General features: G+C 38.7%; 1 protein-coding gene across 1 annotated transcript in view; it reads right to left on the bottom strand.

Moving 5' to 3' along the window:
- GIGYF2 (GRB10 interacting GYF protein 2) overlaps nucleotides 1-19,664 on the bottom strand; it is a 139,007-nt gene that overhangs the window by 50,893 nt on the left and 68,450 nt on the right. Inside the window, 6 exon segments of the mRNA XM_021690376.2 lie at nucleotides 335-494; nucleotides 1,479-1,675; nucleotides 4,311-4,499; nucleotides 4,587-4,749; nucleotides 4,842-5,041; nucleotides 8,634-8,813. Of these exon segments, the coding sequence (XP_021546051.1) occupies nucleotides 335-494; nucleotides 1,479-1,675; nucleotides 4,311-4,499; nucleotides 4,587-4,749; nucleotides 4,842-5,041; nucleotides 8,634-8,813 (1,089 nt within the window).

Raw genomic sequence — 19,664 nt, 5'->3', positions numbered from 1 at the left:
CCTGCCTAGTTAACCAGCTGGGTAGCCAGAACTGAGGGGGTCTTGAGCATTTTGTTTACATCCCTATTATATTAGTAATCACATTCCACCTTGTATTCAAATGATTTTCAGTGGACTGCCCTCCCCCCCACTGAAATTGTAAAGTACCATGGGAGGAACCTATAGAAATGCCATATATACACACACACACACACACACACACACACACACACACACACACACATGAAAACCTGTAAAAATGGACTGTTTTCAACTACTATGCAAATTAACATTAAATAATGACCATCTTACAGAATCTAGAGGTAATGGCTTCAAGTAGAATGGAACAAGCTACCTTGAATTTCTCCCTGAGGATCTTTGTAATACCACTTCTGCATTGCTTCGTGCATCAATGGAATTGAGACTCCCTTAGCTCTGTGCTCTTGCAGTTTAGATGCCAGTCTCTCATCATCTAGTGCACTGTCTTGGAGATAAGCCACCATCTTCTCAGCTTGCTGATAGGGGAAAAAAAAAAAAAGGGATTGAGGAAACAAATGATGCCAAATTAATACTTGAACACATAATAAAAATGCCTACCTTTCTTGAATGACTTGACCTGTGAAAGGTATTACTGTGCAAGAAACACGGCAGGCAACCATTTACTTCTTCCAACAAGGTCATGTAATATGTACTGTCCCCATTTTATGGTGGGGGAAACTAAGGCCTCGGGAGGTCAAATCTTACTTAAAGTCTCAAAATTATTAAGCAAACCAAACTGAGACTGGAACACGAACTGGTACGGATGAAAGCCCAGGCTTCTAAGCAACACACTAATAAGATTATTTTTTAAACTAATAAGCCATTGGTCAATCCTGAAGCATATAAACTAAACCTGTAAAAACATGGGTGTTAATACAACAAAGACTCAATACAATTACAAATAAAATCTTTTACAAGTTTTACTGAGACACTGCCCTCCTTTCTTTCTGTCTTCAAGAATTTCCTGCCACCAAAAACCACCCCACCCCGAAAGAAAGAGAAATTCTTCTATAGAAAGCAAGCTATCATTTACTTTACATAAAACAAAGATATATCTAATCTTAGGAAAATCTAGAGACATAAATGTTAAAATCCTGAGTTTAACTATTGTCCCAGTTATACTTTAGGCAAAAAATGCAGAAGACGCTATGCCCATCCACAGCTGCTTGTATTTGCCATTTTTGGCATTCCATTAATTTCCAAAAAGAAAAAAGAAAAGCAAACAGCTAAGGGCAACCTCAGAAGAGAAAAAATAACCTGACACAATGACTACTACATAGCTGAAACTTATAAGCATGAAATGATTTGAAAGACAATTACTCATACAAAAAAATACTAGATTTACAAACAACTTTTCCAGTACATAAACTCTAGTGAACAGAAGTTCCATTTCTGAATATTCATTTAATGCTTCCAAATTTTATGACTGTTTGAGAAAAAAAGGGTTACATGATTTTTACCTGCTCCAAATGTTTGAGACCCTCTTCATCATCTGGCTCTGTGGAAATGCTGCCCATCCCAGGAGCACCTACGACCGGCGTTTCAACTGGCCGGAGGGCAGGACTAGGATTGGGAACAGGCGGTGGAAGTATGAGAAGAGGAGAGGCTGTATCGGAAGGAATCTGTGACAGGGGCTGCTGGACATCAGAAACCATTTCTAAAGGAAAAACACATAGAAAGATGAAAACCCTTTAAACTATACAGACTCCTATGAAGAATGTATCATCAAGTTGGGCCGTTCACTGAGTGGGCTCAAAAGAACTGTGAATGTGTCAGGAACACTGCAGATACTTCTTAGGGAGAAGTGTAGTATTTCTCCCTACAGTGACGGAAGTACCTCTAGAGAAGGGCACAGTCTAAGGATTAAAAGATATCTACGAGGTCCTTCTACAGTGCCTGCCTGTGTCACTAGGGCATCCGCCCAACAGTTACACATCTCCCTCTTGAAAGCAAACAATCGGTCTAATACCTTCTTTGTAACATGTCTCCATATAGCAGACCATTAACAAAGCACTGCAAATCTTCTCAAAAATACCGTAACTCATCATCAAAACTTTGATTACACATATCTGCAATTATCTTGAATAAATACCTATTTCAGGTGATGATTAATGTAATTCAATACAGTACAGTCTTAAGGATAATGAAGAGCATTTGGGAGTCAACCTGGACAGTGCAGGAAGTTCTTCTCAATAAGAACAAAGACTGCAAAAGAGGTTCTGTGTTGGTCCCTATTTCTAGCCTCTCAGTATGCGGGCTAAAGAAGGGAAAGGGGATGGGAGTAATTAGATACAAATGCAGTTTCCCCTTTGAAACCTTGTTTGTTCAATTACAGACAGCTTCTCCAAATTCCTGTTCCTCTCCGGAACTCTTGCCTTTCTTTGCCAAACTTCTTAAAAGAACAGTCAATATACCACCACCCCCCACACCTGCTACACTAGGACTTCCACTCACTAAGGACTTCCATTCACTCACTAAGCTTTGTTCTAAACATAAAACTCTGAAAAGATATCCCTGGTTTAAGCCCTCAAAATATTAGTCTATTAGGCAAAAAAGATAATACAAGCAGATCTTTATAATATTGTATTGCTATGTCAGGAATAGTGCTGGTTGTTTAAGAGAACAGTGCCTTAAAGTCCCCAAATCCAATGGCTTTTCCTAGTCCTCTTCATCTGACCTCAGCAGCCCGATCCTAAACTGAAACCTCCCTTCCTTACTGTCCCTTCACTCTAGGCCACTCTTGCCTCTGAAGATTTTCTCTGGCAACTCTTTACCAACCCTCTAAAAATAGGAATTTTTCCCTAGATGACAAATATACATATGCTTTATCTCCCGTCTATTCTCATCAATCTGGAGCTTTAATCTTTAATGCATATCTATGAATACACATTCTGGACTCCATCCTAAAATCTCCTAGAATAAGGTCCCAGGCATCTACATTCAAGAGAATGAACCACAAGTAATTTGGGGGCACATTATAACTGAAAAATGACTACTACATAGCAAACAGGTCTCAAAATGGACAAGTCCCACAGTGCCTGACAGACATTCAAATACTTGAATTCACTCACTAAGCTTTGTTCTAAACATAAAACTCTGAAAAGATATCCCTGGTTTAAGCCCTCAAAATATTAGTCTATTAGGCAAAAAAGATAATACAAGCAGATCTTTATAATATTGTAGTGCTATGTCAGGAATAGTGCTGGTTGTTTAAGAAACAAGAGAAGATCGCTAACCTAGCTCGGGAACTTGGGGTGGGATGGAGTTTCAGGCACAGAGAATTTCAGGCACAGAGAACAGCATGTGCCAAGGCAAGGAGACAAAAAAACAAGGCACATTTCAGTACCTAAGAGGCTGTGAGGCTGGGGAACAGAATACAAAGAAGACAGAGATGGCACTGAAACCGTACAGAAGCAGGCAGATGCCAGGTCATGCAAGGGCTCACATGCCATGTTAAAGGTGTGATTTCCTATGGTGACTCAACCAATTAACCCTTCAACATCAAGCATTACAATGTCATTTTTAACTATGGGCAAGAAGAAACATGGAAGTAAACATTAAAACTGCCTACTAAGCTATATGAGCAAATTAAAATCAAAACAGTAACACTGGAGAAGGGGATATACTTTAAGCTTATTCTCTAGCAAAGATGGTAGGACTTCCACAGATCCATCCATGTTCTTTTTGGCCTCTTTTGGAACAAGAGCAATTTGATATGCCTTCTGGACACACATCAACCACTATATGAAAGGAAGATACCTGTCTGATGTGGGAATCAAATTACTGCAGAGGATCCTAAACCCTGTCTGCTCAACTGATACCAAGATGGCTATGTCATAACACCCTAGGAAGTGAGATTCCTGAGTTGTACCCTTGCTTCTTCTAACTCTGTTTTGGTGAATTTGGGGAAGGACAAATACGTGGGAAACAGCATTTGATGGGGTTTACTGGTAAAATAATCTAATCCAATAATTTACCAATAGGAGAGGTTCTACAAGGCATAAACAGAAGCCCATCTTATCAGTGATCACTGGCCTGTCTGAGGAGAATCCGGTTTTATTTTTTTTAAGATTTTAAAATTTATTTATTTGACAGAGGGAGACACAGCAAGAGAGGGAACACAGCAGTAGGAGAGGGAGAAGCAGGCTTCCCACTGAGCAGGAGCCCGATGCGGGGCTCGATCCAAAGACCCTGGGATCATGACCTGAGCCAAAGACAGACGCTTAAACGACTGAGCGACCCAGGTGCCCCCAGAATCCTGTTTTAGCTTGTCCACTCTCATAAATACATACCATCCCCTCTGCTGGGCACTTTGGTTGGTAGGCTAGTTTCCGTCTGACTCTCTTCCTCAGTTTTTTCCGTTTGCTCAGTTTGGGGTTCCTCTTTCCTCTCAAACTGTGGTGCTTCCTGAGGCTGATGGTCTGAAGGAGTACCTGGTCTAGCAGATGATGAGGAAGTATGGGATGTTTCCTCACTAGCTTCTGTAATGTGAAGTATTCTTAAATTAACAACTTAAATTAACAACTTTTGATTTGAAGAAGAAGGTAAAAGACAAAAATGAGCCTTACCAACTCCTACTCTATCTGTCTTCTCTCCCTCTTTCCTATTTGTCTTATCGGGTTCTTTGGCTTCTTCATTATGGCTGCTCTCAGAGTCAGAGCACTCCCCACCTTCCTCTACAGGCCGGAAGTCCATCTCCTGCTCTTCTGGAATCGGCTCTTTCTGTACTTTCTGTATCAAGAAAATAAAGCCAAAGGTCAACAATACCTTTGGCTTTGCCGGCAGGTCAGTGCCTGTCATAACATTTAAAACAAATTTCTTACCTTTAGAGAGAGGAATGCTCCAGAGGAGTCAAATGTGCCCATCTCTTCTTCAGCATCCTCTAAGCACCACTCAGGCAAGCTATCCCGGTCATCGTCTATGCTTCCACTGCCAGAGCGCACCCGTCGGTAACCCCGTTCATCATCCCGATCTCGAAAATCAAACTCAAACCTTCGCCGTCGCTCCATGTGTTCCCGCCAGCCTGCAGAACGAGGGCCATCTGGGATGAGGAGGAGGATACAAACCTTAGGAAATTTTTATGACAGTATTTGAGGAAAAAAAATCACGAATACGAAATAGAGAAGAAAACTATGACTGGCTGTGAATTCAAATGATCAACCTACTAAAGAGAAAATTAGGCAAATTAAATGAAACTCAGAGCTCAGCATACGTATGACATCACTAAGTGACAACAGTGGTTATCTTCAGTAAGTACTGAGCCACACAACATACTCTAAAGCTTTGAAAGATAAATTTTAAACAAATCACTTTTAAAGGACACTTGATTCAAAGTATACACTCTAAATAAGCTTTAGGTATCTGACTGAAATGTCGATGAGTCATTCACATGGCATACTCTTAGCCCAGGCTTATAACACTAGCTATCTTTCCACACTGAAGTCCATGCCTTCCCTCTGGCAGGCCTTAAACATATTTCTTTCTTCTCATGAAAATATCATTCTTGATGTATAAGACCAACTCCCTGTGGCAAATCCTAACATCAAACTCATCATGCCTATTTGCTAGTGCCAAGATCCCATTTGTAATTCTGATTCCCAACAAAAAGGCATGGAATTATAGCACTGACAGATGTCAGAGATATTATATAGCCCCACTCTTCTAATTTTAGCTTAAGAAACAAAAACTCTGACAGAAGTAACTTGCATTGTAGCAAAGCAGAATTAGAATCTAATTCTGCATCCTCTACTGCTTTTTCCACAATAGAATGCTTACTTTCCTTTCCCTTTACTCTCATCTCTTAATTCTCCCTAGGGAGTTTTTATTTCTGTATAATACCCCCTGGGACATTCCTAAATCCACCCCAGCATACTGTTTATTACATCTACTTTCCAACAGAAAAAAGACTGCCTAAGAATAAAAGATGCCAGTTAAGGTATTTTGTTTTTTAAGAAAGGGGAACTCTTTTTTTTTTTTTTTTAAGATTTTATTTATTTATTTTTACAGAGAGAGAGGCACAGCGAGAGAGGGCACACAAGCAGGGGGAGTGGGAGAGGGAGAAGCAGGCTTCCCGCCGAGCAGGGAGCCTAATGCGGGGCTCGATCCCAGGACCCTGGGACCGAGACCTGAGCCGAAGGCAGACGCTTAACGACTGAGCCACCCAGGCGCCCCAAGAAAGGGGAACTCTTGTTAATATCTGACAAACCTGAGTCTAAGAGAGTCTTAAAAAGAGAGGCAGGTTTTAACCTATTAAAATTTTCTTTGACTGCTTTCTCTGTGGGAGATACACCAAAGAAATGAGCCAAAAAATTCAATGTTCTTACTACTGAGGCCCAATTTGCTAAAACCAGCAATCTAAAACTCAAACTGAAAATGAGAAGGCAAAACATTAAAATGCCCAAAAGAGGTAGCTACTTATAAATCACTCACAGAAAAGGTAAGAAAACATTATTCCCATCCTCCCCCATCTTTTACTTACAAAAACTATTACACTTCTATGAAAACTAAAGAACTTTATATCCAGATTGCTTAAATACAAACCTAGAATCATTACTCAAAAGAAGTACTCATGATCAAATGTTGAATTCCAGAGTACTCTCTCTATTACTATCATTTCTAAACCGTCTGTTAAGTATGCACCATGATAGGAATCTATCCTTCTAGGCATCTGGCTCATGTTTGCCTCTTACTGAGTTTCTTAAGTTCAGCTCCCAAAGTGGATGCTTTGCTGTCCTTAATCGTCCCATCTCCCATACATATTCAGTTTTGAGCCCCACTTAAACCTAATGTAGAAGACACATCCCTAGCTTATGAAGACTAACCACTGCTTTTTAACGTCTTACAATATCAGAATAAAGTCTGCTACAATTTTTATAATATAAAAAATTAGTCAAAATCATTAATTTAAACGTTTATTAATCAAATCATAAAATAACTATAATCTAAGAAATGTTAAGAGTAATTTACAACAACTTAAGTTAATCAGACTTAACTTTTAAGATGCTGGGTTGAAAAAATAGATGGTATTCTTTTAAAAAATGCTTATTTCCACTGTTTTTTCAGCCCCATATATTATATACCCCAAACTGTCTTTTAAAAATATATCAATAAAAAATTGGGGGAAATTGTTAAGTTAATAACAAATAAATCAGACACGGAAATTGAATATCAGAAAGAAAGATTTAAGAAAAAGACAACATATGTCCAAAATCTAAGTTGTTGGGGTGAGGAGGGTCAGTGGTAGAAAATACACTAAAATTTTACTTTGTTTAACTAACTCTCTTTAATAGAATCGACATCAGACATTTGGGCTCACAAACACTGTTGGTCTTCTAAAACATCCACCTTGTTTGTTTTTGATCCGCTGGAATTTCTCTTCTCGCTCAGCCCAGACCCTGTCCATTCTTTCACTGAATGCTTGTTGGGAACATAGTCTACAAACCCTTTTGCTTACGGGCAAGCTCAGCACAAAATGCCGTGATGCCTTGAAGAGAACTATAACATCTGGTTGCCCAGCACACAGACTCATGAGAATTGCCTAGATAGGTGTGATGTCAACAATGCCCACTCATGACAGAAAACTCACCCAAGAGGCAACCATGAGGAGCTGGGGTAAAAGCATCAAAATTCTATACAAAGATTAACTTCACTATGTTTCTACCTATCCATAACTACCTAAAGCACTCTGAATGTTTTTATAATGTTTACTCAGGCTGAGACTAGTGATTTTGCTAATAACTTGATTTTAAAATGTAAATGAAAACAGTTTAATTATGATTTCTTCTACTAAAAGTTAGCTTCTTTGGCATATGGTTGATAACGAAAATAATGTTATGCACATGAAATTCATAAGGCAAATACTATACACTCTCCGTGCACTTCGGTTCTGCATGACCCCACGATTCAAACTACAGTGGCATCTGATTATCATGAGGCATGGAATCAGCACTTTGGTAGGGGATGAACTTTGACAGAAAGCACCAGTGTCTTCAATTACCAGCATATCTAATGTCAGGGAAGAACAGTTTGAAGCATTCTTAAGAGTCAAACAGAAGAACTTACAAAAGCACTAATCACTACTATTCTCTCTCCTTTTTCTAAAGTTAGGACAAAAGAATGAACTTATGATTATTGTTTTTGACCTGGGTTTAAAGTTTATCCTTCAAATAAGCATAAATCACTTTTTCAGGACAAAAAAAAAAATTGAAAGAATAAATCTTTTATTATACAGGAAAAGTACCCATTTTAGGGAGAGCACATATTCCTTAGTGAACATATAATTATACATTTATAAGTTTTAAAGCATGCTGAAAAAATACAAAGATTTAGTGTTAGACAAAACCTGACGGAGACCCTCTCACGTTTTTTGCAGTTAAAGACAGGTGCTTCCCATTAAACCAAGCTATCTGCTCCAGAAAAATAAAAATGATTTTCATAACTGAAGAGATAGAGGGAATCTTCATGCTGAAATTTTTTTTGTAGATTGAGTGTAGTAACATAAATAATTGAGTCCTCTCTCTTGTTTTAACCTGTTCATCTTTTCTGCTTAATCGGTAACAACTTCAACCAAATACTCCCTTATTTTGGTCCCTGCGCTCACTCAGCAGGAGCCTTACCAGGGCTGTGGGGCCGCCACCTCTCTCCGTCCCGTCTCGGTCCAGCTAGTCGCCAACCTCCATCTTCATCCTCTCCATTTTGTTCTTCTCTAAAAATACGCCAGTTTTCACTTTCTGATCGTATAAATTCATGCTTTCTTCCCACCGATGTTGGTCCACCTTCCTCAAAATTTGGTCTCCCTGTAATGAAAATAAGGAAACATGTGCCTCAGCCAATAAGGATTCTGAAAGCAGACTGGAAGGTTCAGATCACACTTTTGTGCAGATGTGCCTACTCCAATGCTCAGGAAGTATGAATAACAGAACTGCTGCAGACATATGCACTAGTATTGGACATATTTCTTAAAGTGCAACATTCACAGACTGGGCAATTCTTTCTTAAACAAATAATATGTGCATTATAAAAACGGGATGCAATGAAAAGTGAACCAACCTACCTTACTAGCACATACTACTGTTTTTAAAGTCATACAAGAATTTTCAATTATATGATGTGTCTTTTTTTATTTATTTAAAGATTTTATTTATTTGACAGAGAGAGAGAGAGAACACAAGCAGGGGGAGTGGGAGAGGGAGAAGCAGGCTTCCCACGGAGCAGGGAGCCCGATGTGGGGCTCGATCCCAGGACGCCAGGATCATGATCTGAGCTTAAGGCAGACACCTAATGACTGAGCCACCCAGGCGCCCCGTGTCTTTCTTTATTTTAATTAACTTTTACTGGTGATTTTCTGCCCAAACAGGGTATCTATAAAATTCAACCTATCTTTTATCCTAAAAATCACTGTAAACTCAAAAGTAGACAAGGTGAACTATAATTTTTCATTTTCATTTACTCTAACATCTATTACATTATAGGCATACAACAAATTGCTTCTGAACAGAATGCAAAACTAAGCTATGTGTAACCTAATGCCAGTCAAGAGTTCCATTAACAATGAAAGAGAGCCTGGTATACCAAATAACTAAATTGGTACTTTCAAAAGATAAAGATAATTCCAAACTGCGCAAATTATTTTTTTACTCACTATCCCACGTGTGCTAACATACACAATTTGTAAGAGATTATATAAAATCTCACATTAAATTAGTTGAAAATCCAGAACATACACTGATATCTTCCATTTATAACCTATAGTTACCTATACTTCAGTAACAACCTCAATTCTTTGTACTAAACCACCATGAAAGTGAAAGAAAGTTGTACAGTTGCATCTGAAAATGAGGGAATTCTAATTTCTGGTCATGCTCTTATATTCCATTTCATATGTATTAAGATTCAATACCCTGTTTGCCCAAACACTTACTAGGTTTGTTACCACATGTTATTCTTTTGAAGGATAAAATATCTGGAAATTTGCTGGGCAAACTACTACCTGTTTTCTTAATACAGCAGGCAGCCTCTAAGATAGCCCCCAACAAACCCTGCCTCCTGGCTATTGTGTAATCCCCTTGCCCAAAGTGTGGACTGCACTTACTGGCTAGCCCCCAACAAACGGAATACAGCAGAAGTGGTAAGATGTCAGTGCCAATTAAGTTAAAAATGACTGTGACTTCCATCTGGGATGCTCTCTCCGTGGCAATCCAACTACCCTGTTGTGAAGCAGCCCTGTGGAGAAGCTCACATGGCACAGAACTGGGGCTTGCCAACAGTCACATCAGTAAGCATGAAAGCGGATCCAACCCCAGTCAAGCCTTCAGATGACTACAGCCCTGGCTGACACCTTAACTGCAGCCTTGCAGCCTCATGAGAGACCCAGGTCAGAGCCAACCAACTACGCCACTCCTTCTGACTCACAGAAACTGAGATAATGTTTGCTGTCAGGATACCTACATCAGGATACCTAAGTTTTGAGGTATTTTGTTACACAGCCATAGATAATAAAAACACTCATCTAAAAAAAAAACAAAACACTCATTCATCCGGTTTATTCTTCATAACAATCCTCAATATTTGAAGTTATCTTGGGGCGCCTGGATGACTCAGTTAAGTGTATGCCTTCGGCTCAGGTCATGATCCTAGGGTCCTGGGATCAAGCCCTGCCATCAGGCTCCTTGCTCCCCTGCTCAGCGGGGAGCCTGCTTCTTCTTCACTTGCTCCCCCCTTGCGTGTGCTCTCTCTCCCTCTCTGTCAAATAAATAAATAAACATTTGGAGGTGCTGGGTGGCTCAGGTGGCTAAGTGTCTACCTTCAGCCCGGGTCATGATCCGGAATCCTGGGAGTAAGCCCCATGTGGGGCTCCCTACTCAAGAAGAGCCTGCTTCTTCCTCTCCCTCTGTCCCTCCCCCTGCTCTTTCATTCTCTCTCTCAAATAAATAAATAATTTAAAAATATATATATTTGAAGTTATTTTTCCTATTTTAATAAACTGAGAATACCGAGGCTCACAAGGATAACATAAGAGAACTGTCCAAAATCACAGTATTTAAATGGCATAGACAGGATTCAAATGTTAATCTTCTGACTCATTCAACAAATATTTATTGCACATTAAGTGCCAAGTTTTATGAATTCAAATACAGATATATTCCATGTCTGCCCTTGGGTTCAGAGGCCTTCCAGGTTCTCTTGCTCAGAATAAGAAGGGCAACCCATTTTACAAAGTACCACACCTACTATATGACTTGATGAAAAATGTAGCTATACTCACAAAAAAGAAGCAAACCTAAGGAAATCCCTAATACAGAGGCACCTGGGTGGCTCAGTTGGTTAAGCATCCAACTCTTCATTTTGGCTCAGGTCATGATCTCAGAGTCATGAGATCGAGCCCCGCATCAGGATCCATGCTCCGCAGGGAGTCTGTTTGAAATTCTCTCTCTCCCTCTCTCTCTCTCTCCCCCTCTCCCTCTGCCCCTCCCCACACCATGTTCTCTCTCTCTCTAAAATAAATAAATCTTTAAAAAAAAAAAAAATCCGGGGCGCCTGGGTGGCTCAGTTGGTTAGGCGACTGCCTTCGGCTCAGGTCATGATCCTGGAGTCCCGGGATCGAGTCCCGCATTGGGCTCCCTGCTCGGCAGGGAGTCTGCTTCTCCCTCTCCCACTCCCCGTTTGTGTTCCCTCTCTCGCTGTGTCTTTCTCTGTCAAATAAATAAATAAAATCTTTAAAAAAAAAAAATCCCTAATACATAGACAGATAAATAGAAACATATATAGATAAGTGATGGGAAATGGCTTTTAATCCACCAATCAATCACAAGCAGTATGTGCCAGGTACCATGCAATGATTTGGGAATACAGTAGTAATCTCATGATGGATGAACTAGACGAAACATTCACTTTCTTTCACCTACTTTTACACTAAGCCTTTGAAAAACTAACGAACATAGCAAAGCCAGCAGAAGAGCACAAATGGCAAAATGCTTAACTCATCAAAAACTGGTCACTATAATTTTTTCTAACAGATGATACACTGCAAAAAATTAAAATTATTAAAAATAAAAATACTAGTAATCCCTCAATCTTAGAAACAGAACTCTATCTGTAGTTAGCTTTTACTTAACTTTATTTTTTCAGAGTTGCAATCAGTATGCCTACTATTTTGTATAGCAAATACTTCTCTGTGATTAATACCAGTATACCTTGCTGCTACAGTATAATCTACTAGATTATTCCCCACTGGACATTTACTTTATAACCAATTTTTGTGAACTACAGATAATGAGACAAGAATACCTGCTTTTCTGAACAATGTCTTCTGAAAAAAACTTCAAAAGACTGCAATTACTAGGTCAAAAGACAGACTTCGTCCACTGCCTTTTTCCCTCAAAAAAAAAAAGGGTCAAATCAACACACCATTTCACATTATTGACACTAAGTGCTGCTATCCTTTTAAAATTTTTACTACTTTAATAGTTGTAAAGTGCTACACTGTGGCTCAAATATGAATTTTTCATATCAAAGATTTTTCGTGTTGTTCAGTGACTTTATGTTCCTTTGTGTAAATTGTTAATATTTTTTTCTAAACTAACAGCTTCTTTGCCTTTGGACCTATCAGTCCTACATATATTTTTCATGTTAGTACCTAATAAGAAAAATATAAAAAACAGGATAGGGCAGGGGCACCTGGCTGGCTCAGTCAGAAGAGCATGTGACTCTTGATCTCCGGACTGTAGGTTCAAGCGCCACATTGAATGCACTGAATGTAGAGATTACTTAAAAATAAAGTCTTAAAAAAAAAAAAAAGAAAAGAAAAGAAAGAAGAGGGCAAAAATAGGGAAAATATAAGAAATAAAATCTGACTTTTCCACTTATTTAAAACTATCTTGTAATTTTCAACCCGTACCTCATAATGTTTGAATGACTATGCCATACCTTGTTCCAAAAATGATCTGAGACCAGTATTTTGAAGATAAAGAAGAGTACAGTACTAAACAAAGAATAAAAATCTTGGAGTCACTACACCTAATTTTAAATTTTGGCCCCAATTCGGATCTATACACCATGACTTAAAAAAAAAAAAAAAAAGACCCAATTCCCAATTTAAAAGTGTGTAATTGGAGGGGGAGACGAACCATGAGAGACGATGGACTCCGAAAAACAAACTGAGGGTTCTAGAGGGGAGGAGGTGGAAGGATGTGTTAGCCCGGTGATGGGTATTAAAGAGGGCACGTTCTGCATGGAGCACTGGGTGTTATAGGCAAACAATGAATCATGGGACACTACAGCAAAAACTAATGATGTAATGTATGGTGATTAACATAACATAAAAAAAATAGTAAGTGTGTGTGTGTTGAGGTAAAGCTGCCTAAATTTACATGAACACCAGCCCATTTTTAGTTCAAAAATTCTGTAACAAAGGAGTTCAAATTTTGTTACTGAGTGCTTGTTTCCTCAACTGCAATATACTTTTTGATATGTCAAATATTATATAATTAATAACTGCAATAGAAAGATTAAGGTGATAACTTCTCCAGTAAACCAAGAAAAGCCAGAATAATATAATTCTAACATGCAAAACAGCCCACATATAAGTGCAATGCACATGGAGTTCCACCTCAAGGGACCACTGTCATTTTCTTTCTTTGTTTTTTTTTAAGATCTTATTTATTTGAGAGAGAGAGAGAAAGAGAGTGCACAGAGGGAGAGTGAGAGGGAGAAGCAGACTCCCAGCTGAGCAGAGAGCCTGACGTGGGGCTCAATCCCAGGACCCTGAGACCACAGCCAAAGCTGTAGGCAGACGCCCACCCGAATGAGCCACCCAGGTGCCCCTCTCTGTCATTTTCGTAAGAGAAGGGTGAAACGAATTCAAGAACTTTTAAGTGGACTTCATTCAACTCCTCCCCCCTCCCTTTATGAAAATTTACTCCTGAAGTATAACAATCTTGCCAAAAAGTATATAAATCACAAATGTACAATTCAAAGAGTATCCATAAAGCAAAAATATCCACATAACCAAGATTTTAAAAAAGAAAGTATCTGGGACGCCTGGGTGGCTCAGTTAGTTAAGCTTCCAACTCCTGATTTCAGCTCAGGTCTTAATCTCAGGGTCGTGAGTTCAAGCCCTGCACTGGGCTCCACAGTGGGCATGGAGACTACTTAAAAAATAAAAAATTAACAGAAATAAAAAAGAAAATATCAGGAGCGCTCAAAAATCTTCATGTCCCTCCAGTCAACCCTTTCCAAAGCAAGCACTATTTTTTTTTTTTTTTTTAGATTTTATTTATTTATTTGAGAGAGAGCGAATGAGAGAGAGAGCACGAGAGGGAAGAGGGTCAGAGGGAGAAGCAGACTCCCTGCTCAGCAGGGAGCCTGATGTGGGACTCGATCCCGGGACTCCAGGATCATGACCTGAGCCGAAGGCAGTCGCTCAACCAACTGAGCCACCCAGGCGCCCCAAGCACTATTTCTGACTTTCATCTCTAAAGATTAGTTTTGCCTTCTTTTTTAACTTTTTTATGCAAATGGAATATTCATTTATGTCTGGTTTCTTTCACTAAACATTATGGGAGATTCATCCACAATGTTACAGAGAACAGCAGCTTGTTCTTTTGCACAGCTGTACAGGATCTCATTGTACAGATGGACCACAATATATTAATCTGCTGCTGATTTAGGTTGTTTCTAGTTTTCTGCTATACGAATTGTGCTGCTATGAGCATTCCTGGATATGAAATTTAGTATATGTTTGTATTTCTGTTGGTCTATGCCTAGAAGTGAATTTGCCAGGAATGAAATAAGGTATATTCAACTTTAGTAAGCACTATCAAATATTTTCCCAGAAAAACAGTATTAAGTTTACCATTTTTTACCTGTTTTACTCAAACCTCTAGCAAACATTAACATGAGTGCTTCCTATACAGACAACACAATTAAAGATGAAGGATTAAAAATAAAGAGGAGACCGAGACATAGCATCCACCCCCCAGGTCCATAGCCCAGACACACACATGTAAACAAATGCATCCATTTATCTCATCTAATCATCATTTTAACCACAAAAATTAAGTTAAACATTATCATCTCTATTGTTCCTATGAGGAAAGGGATACCTGTAGGGGCAATTTCCCAAGGTCACATAGCTGAGTAGTGACCAATCAGAAAGAGAACTAAGTGTTCAAACTCCTAATCCTGGGTTTACTCACAAATTTAACCCACTGGAAGAAGGAAAAAATTGTAGAAAAACTAATGGAGAAAGAGGAAGCTCTGGGATCAAAGTCTAACAAACTCTAAAAGGGCAACAGACATACTATGCATGGTACAGCTTATAGACAAAGACTACCAACATCTCTATAAGGGGAAGATGGAACTAATGTATTAATCTTCCAACAGAAATTATGTCAAGGGGCGCCAGGGTAGCTCAGTCATTTAAGTGTCTGCCTTCAGCTCAGGTCATGATCTCGGGGTCCTGGGATTGAGCCCCACATCAGGATCCTGCTCAGTGGAGAGTCTGCTTCTCCCTCTCCCTCTGCCCTTTCCCCCTGCTTGTGCGTTCTCATACATACATACATACATACATAAATGGAATTATGTCAAGATATACACCCCTGGAAAAAATGTTAAGACCAATTTCTTCACTATAAAAATTTTATCCTAGAAATCATTTTGAGGGGGAAAAAAATGACTTCAAGCACCATCTAATAAAATACACATTTCCAATTATTACTAATATAACTAAAAATTACACCGCATGCAAGAATTGCTCTAAAACATCAAAATAAATCCTTTATCACCTAGGGGCGCCTGAGTGGCTCAGTCGTTAAGCATCTGCCTTCAGCTCAGGTCATGGTCCCAGGGTCCTGGGATTGAGCCCTGCATTGGGCCCCCTGCTCCACGAGAAGCCTGCTTCTCCCTCTCCCACTCCCTCTGCTTGCGTTCCTGCTCTCGCTATCTCTCTCTCTGTCAAATAAATAAATAAAATCTTAAAAAAAAAAATCCTTTATCACCTAAATGATTACAGTGTAGTTATAGTTGTATAGATTTGAGTGGGGAGTGAAAATGTCAAAGAGAATTAGATCTATACGATTTGTTTTAAAAAAACATATATTTGTGTATTACTGATATAGTTTAAAATAAAAGCTAAATATTAAAAGTCATTCCCAGGCAACTTAGAGGATGCTATCTAAAGTTCCTTTCATATCTACAAACTCCAGAATTCCACAGTGGCCAGTGAGGGATACCCACAAGGCCCTTCTCAGCATTTCAAACCAAAGTCCTCCTCCTTCCATAATACCAGCAAATAAAGTTGAGTAACCAAATATTTTAGTTTACTTCTTCTTAAATTCTTAACAGAGTAACCTGTAAGCAAGACTGAAAGTAAATGTAATTGAATAATTTACAAATTTAATGCCTGGCCCAAATATTCCTAACCTATAGTCCATAAATGAACTTGGGGGCTATGAATACTTGAACTAGAAGCACATATTATACTGGCATGTTTTCTTTTATCAGGGAAAAAGGTCTAAGGTTTACGTAAGAGTCTTAAAGGTATCTATGACCTCCAAAAGATAAAGAAACACAAATTTAAAATATATTTTCTTCTATTCAATAGAGCAAACATGACCATTTTATAATCAAACTATACTATCCATATAATACATGTTCTTATATCACCAGTAACTGGAAAAGTGTCTAAGGTGCTAAAATGCAAATGTACGACATAAACATTTTCCCAATGGCAGTAAATACTTGGGTCATTTCTGACTTAAGGTATTAAGTATGAATAGGATTCTTCTAAAAATTAAATTAAATTAAAATGTAATATTGGTTTTAGTCTGGTCTAATTGAGTAGACTTCCTAAGGAGAAAGAGCAGTAAAAGGGCACCTGTGTGCATGTTTGACTCACAGCCAAAAACGGTGTTTATGGAAAACTTCAGATGGAGCAAAAAGGCACTCAGCCAATAAAATCTACAGCTGTGAGACTTGGAACTTCCAAGTGCCCAAACTCCAAAAGCAAAAGTGGAATTATGGGACAGACTTTGAAGCTTGTTTATGTGCAAATTTTTCTAGTACGAAACTTTGTATTCCTCTATTCAGATATATAGTCTCTGATCAACACTAAAAATATTTTCTAACACCAGAGAAAATAATGAAAGGAAATCCCATCCAGGTGTTGGTATTTACTTTTTTTCCCTACAATCAATTGTAAATAAAACTAAGGATGGCTAGGAAGGAGAAGTTTAAATCTTATATCCAGAAATTTGTAACTTTTCTCCCATCCTAACTCCTAAAGGTTACAAACTGCTCCACTCATTAACATTGGTCCTGAAAACGCAACAGTTCCTGGCTGGAAGAGACAGACTGAAGGGGCTGCAGCATATCAAAATCTCCTTGAAAAAATACCTCTTGTGGTTTGAATACAGCCCATACCCTACAACCCTCATGTTCAGTCATCTGATGGTATACACCCAGCCGCTGTCTCAAATCTCTGGGGAAGATGATCAGTAGATGGGCTTGAATGCAGAACTGGAAAGGGACTAGGCATCTTCTAAAGAAAGCAAAATATACCATGTAAGAAAGAACACAGGAGACGGGGCTCAAGTTTTAAAGCTGGGAGATTATTCATGTACATAGGCAGGACACTACACTCCAACTACAGCATTTGTTATTCTCAAGTACAAGTTGGTACAGTTATGGACTACATGCCAGATTACTTTAGCCAGAAAGAAAAATCAAACACCTTTAGGGACAGAAATTTGAATTTAATAAAGAATAATGTATCTGGTCTTGGCATGTTGCTCAATCATAATTTTTAATAAAAAATAAATCAGAGAACAGTTATCTAGCATTTATGTTCATTCACAGAAGAAATATTTTAGAGCCATCTCCAACTGAAAGCAGTAACTCTGTTACACAGAAGGGCCCGTGTGTTCTAGGGTGAAGTTTATATACCATCTATACCAATATCAGTTTCATCTCAACTAACCTGGTTAAGGTTTCAACCACAAATGAACTGAACTGCTCAGGCTATTAAAATGGGAGTACTATGCTCCTGAGTGGACACTCCAAAGCCGGTCTACAATGTCCATACAATTAGCAACTAGGAATCACTGTCTATAGACCATAGCAAGACTTTCAAATTGTAGAAATCGAGAAACCAGACCCTTCTTCACTTGAGACATTTCCTTCTTGACAATCATTTTGCCAAATCACTTTTGCCTTAATATATTCTGAAAGAGTATATTACGGAAAGAGGCTTTTAAGTTTGGTAAAATCCTTCGCCATCTTGCTAATTATAATGTTGATGCAAGACACACGGCAAACACACTCCCATACTTTCTGAAAGGCAGCGTCACACTATATTTGCTCTGGCTTTTTCTCCCCCAATCCATCAACTGTCAATTGATATAAATTCCCTACCAGTGTGTGTAGGGTGTAAGCATCACATCACAAGTCCCTACTTTATGCTTTTACCTTCTCTAGTTCTGAAGGTCAAAGTTTCCAATGCTGTGTCTGAACTTGTATTGAGATGTTTGGCATTAATAAAACAAAGAAAGAATTAATACTTTTTTTAATTTGGGGGGAGGGGAAGGAATCTACAAAGGCGGATTTCACCTTCTAAGTAGCATTATATTGGTCTACATTAATAATTTTCCCAGCAGGCCTTCTTCCATGATTTTACTCTGAACAATCACAGCCTTTGTTTCTCAGATCCTCTTACATGTGACATTTGATCAAAGTTTTAAAATCAGCAGCTAACGGAGGTGGAAGAAAGTACTGCTCAGTAAAGGCATTACACAAAGCCATCCCACAGCTCATTTCAAGGTTGCTACAGGCTGGATCACAGACGTTTTCTAGCTGAACACTATTTAGATGTTAAGTTAAATTTTCTGTACCCTGAATGCTACATCTTACTGCACATTACCATATGCTTCTCAGGAAACCATCCCCTAGACATTACTAAAGCATGCCTTAAGAAAATTCTTCAGCTCCTTCACATAGATGTGTTTTTGAAAGATAAGTGCAAGGTACCAAACAATTAAGTTTATTCTTATTTAAGATCTCTGCACATAGCCTTTTAAAAAAAAAAGCCTGCCTCCTTGCCCCTCCCCGCCAAAAATTCAGGTAACTAAATTACCTATATTACCAGTTCTAGAATTAGTGGTAGTCATCCTAGTGAGATGGTATATGAAAAGAAAACTAACAAAATCAATTAATTAATTCATGCCTAGAAGTCCTTATCCAAGGAAATCTTCCCCAAAGAAATGGAGGGGAAAAAAAAGAATAGTAAAGGCAGTATCTCACACTTCAACATGCTATATAAGGAAAGACGGCTGAAAGGAAATCTTGCGGGGAATTTTATCCCTTTGAACTTTCAAATAAACTCTTAAGTAAGATTATGCAAACTTACTAAAGACCGGTCCTGATTAGAGGGAAAAAATGCACCCCTTCTCCAAGTCAGTTCTGGAGGCTTTCTCCAGAATTGTTAAGGTTTGTGTTGGGTAAAGAAAGACCTCCTAACAAACCAGCATTCTTTTCCACATGATCAGAGCTAATTGGCCCCCCTGCAGACTAAGTGACCAATCACATCAGCTTCAGCTGAAACTAGCCCCCACGACATTATAAACAGAGGAATGTGAACTGTAAACCCAGTCCAA

Source organism: Neomonachus schauinslandi, chromosome 3 (genome assembly GCF_002201575.2).
Source record: "Neomonachus schauinslandi chromosome 3, ASM220157v2, whole genome shotgun sequence".
Taxonomy (NCBI): Eukaryota; Metazoa; Chordata; class Mammalia; order Carnivora; family Phocidae; genus Neomonachus; species Neomonachus schauinslandi.
The sequence above is the reverse complement of the archived record's forward strand: the minus strand, read 5'-3'. Positions and strand labels throughout refer to the sequence as shown.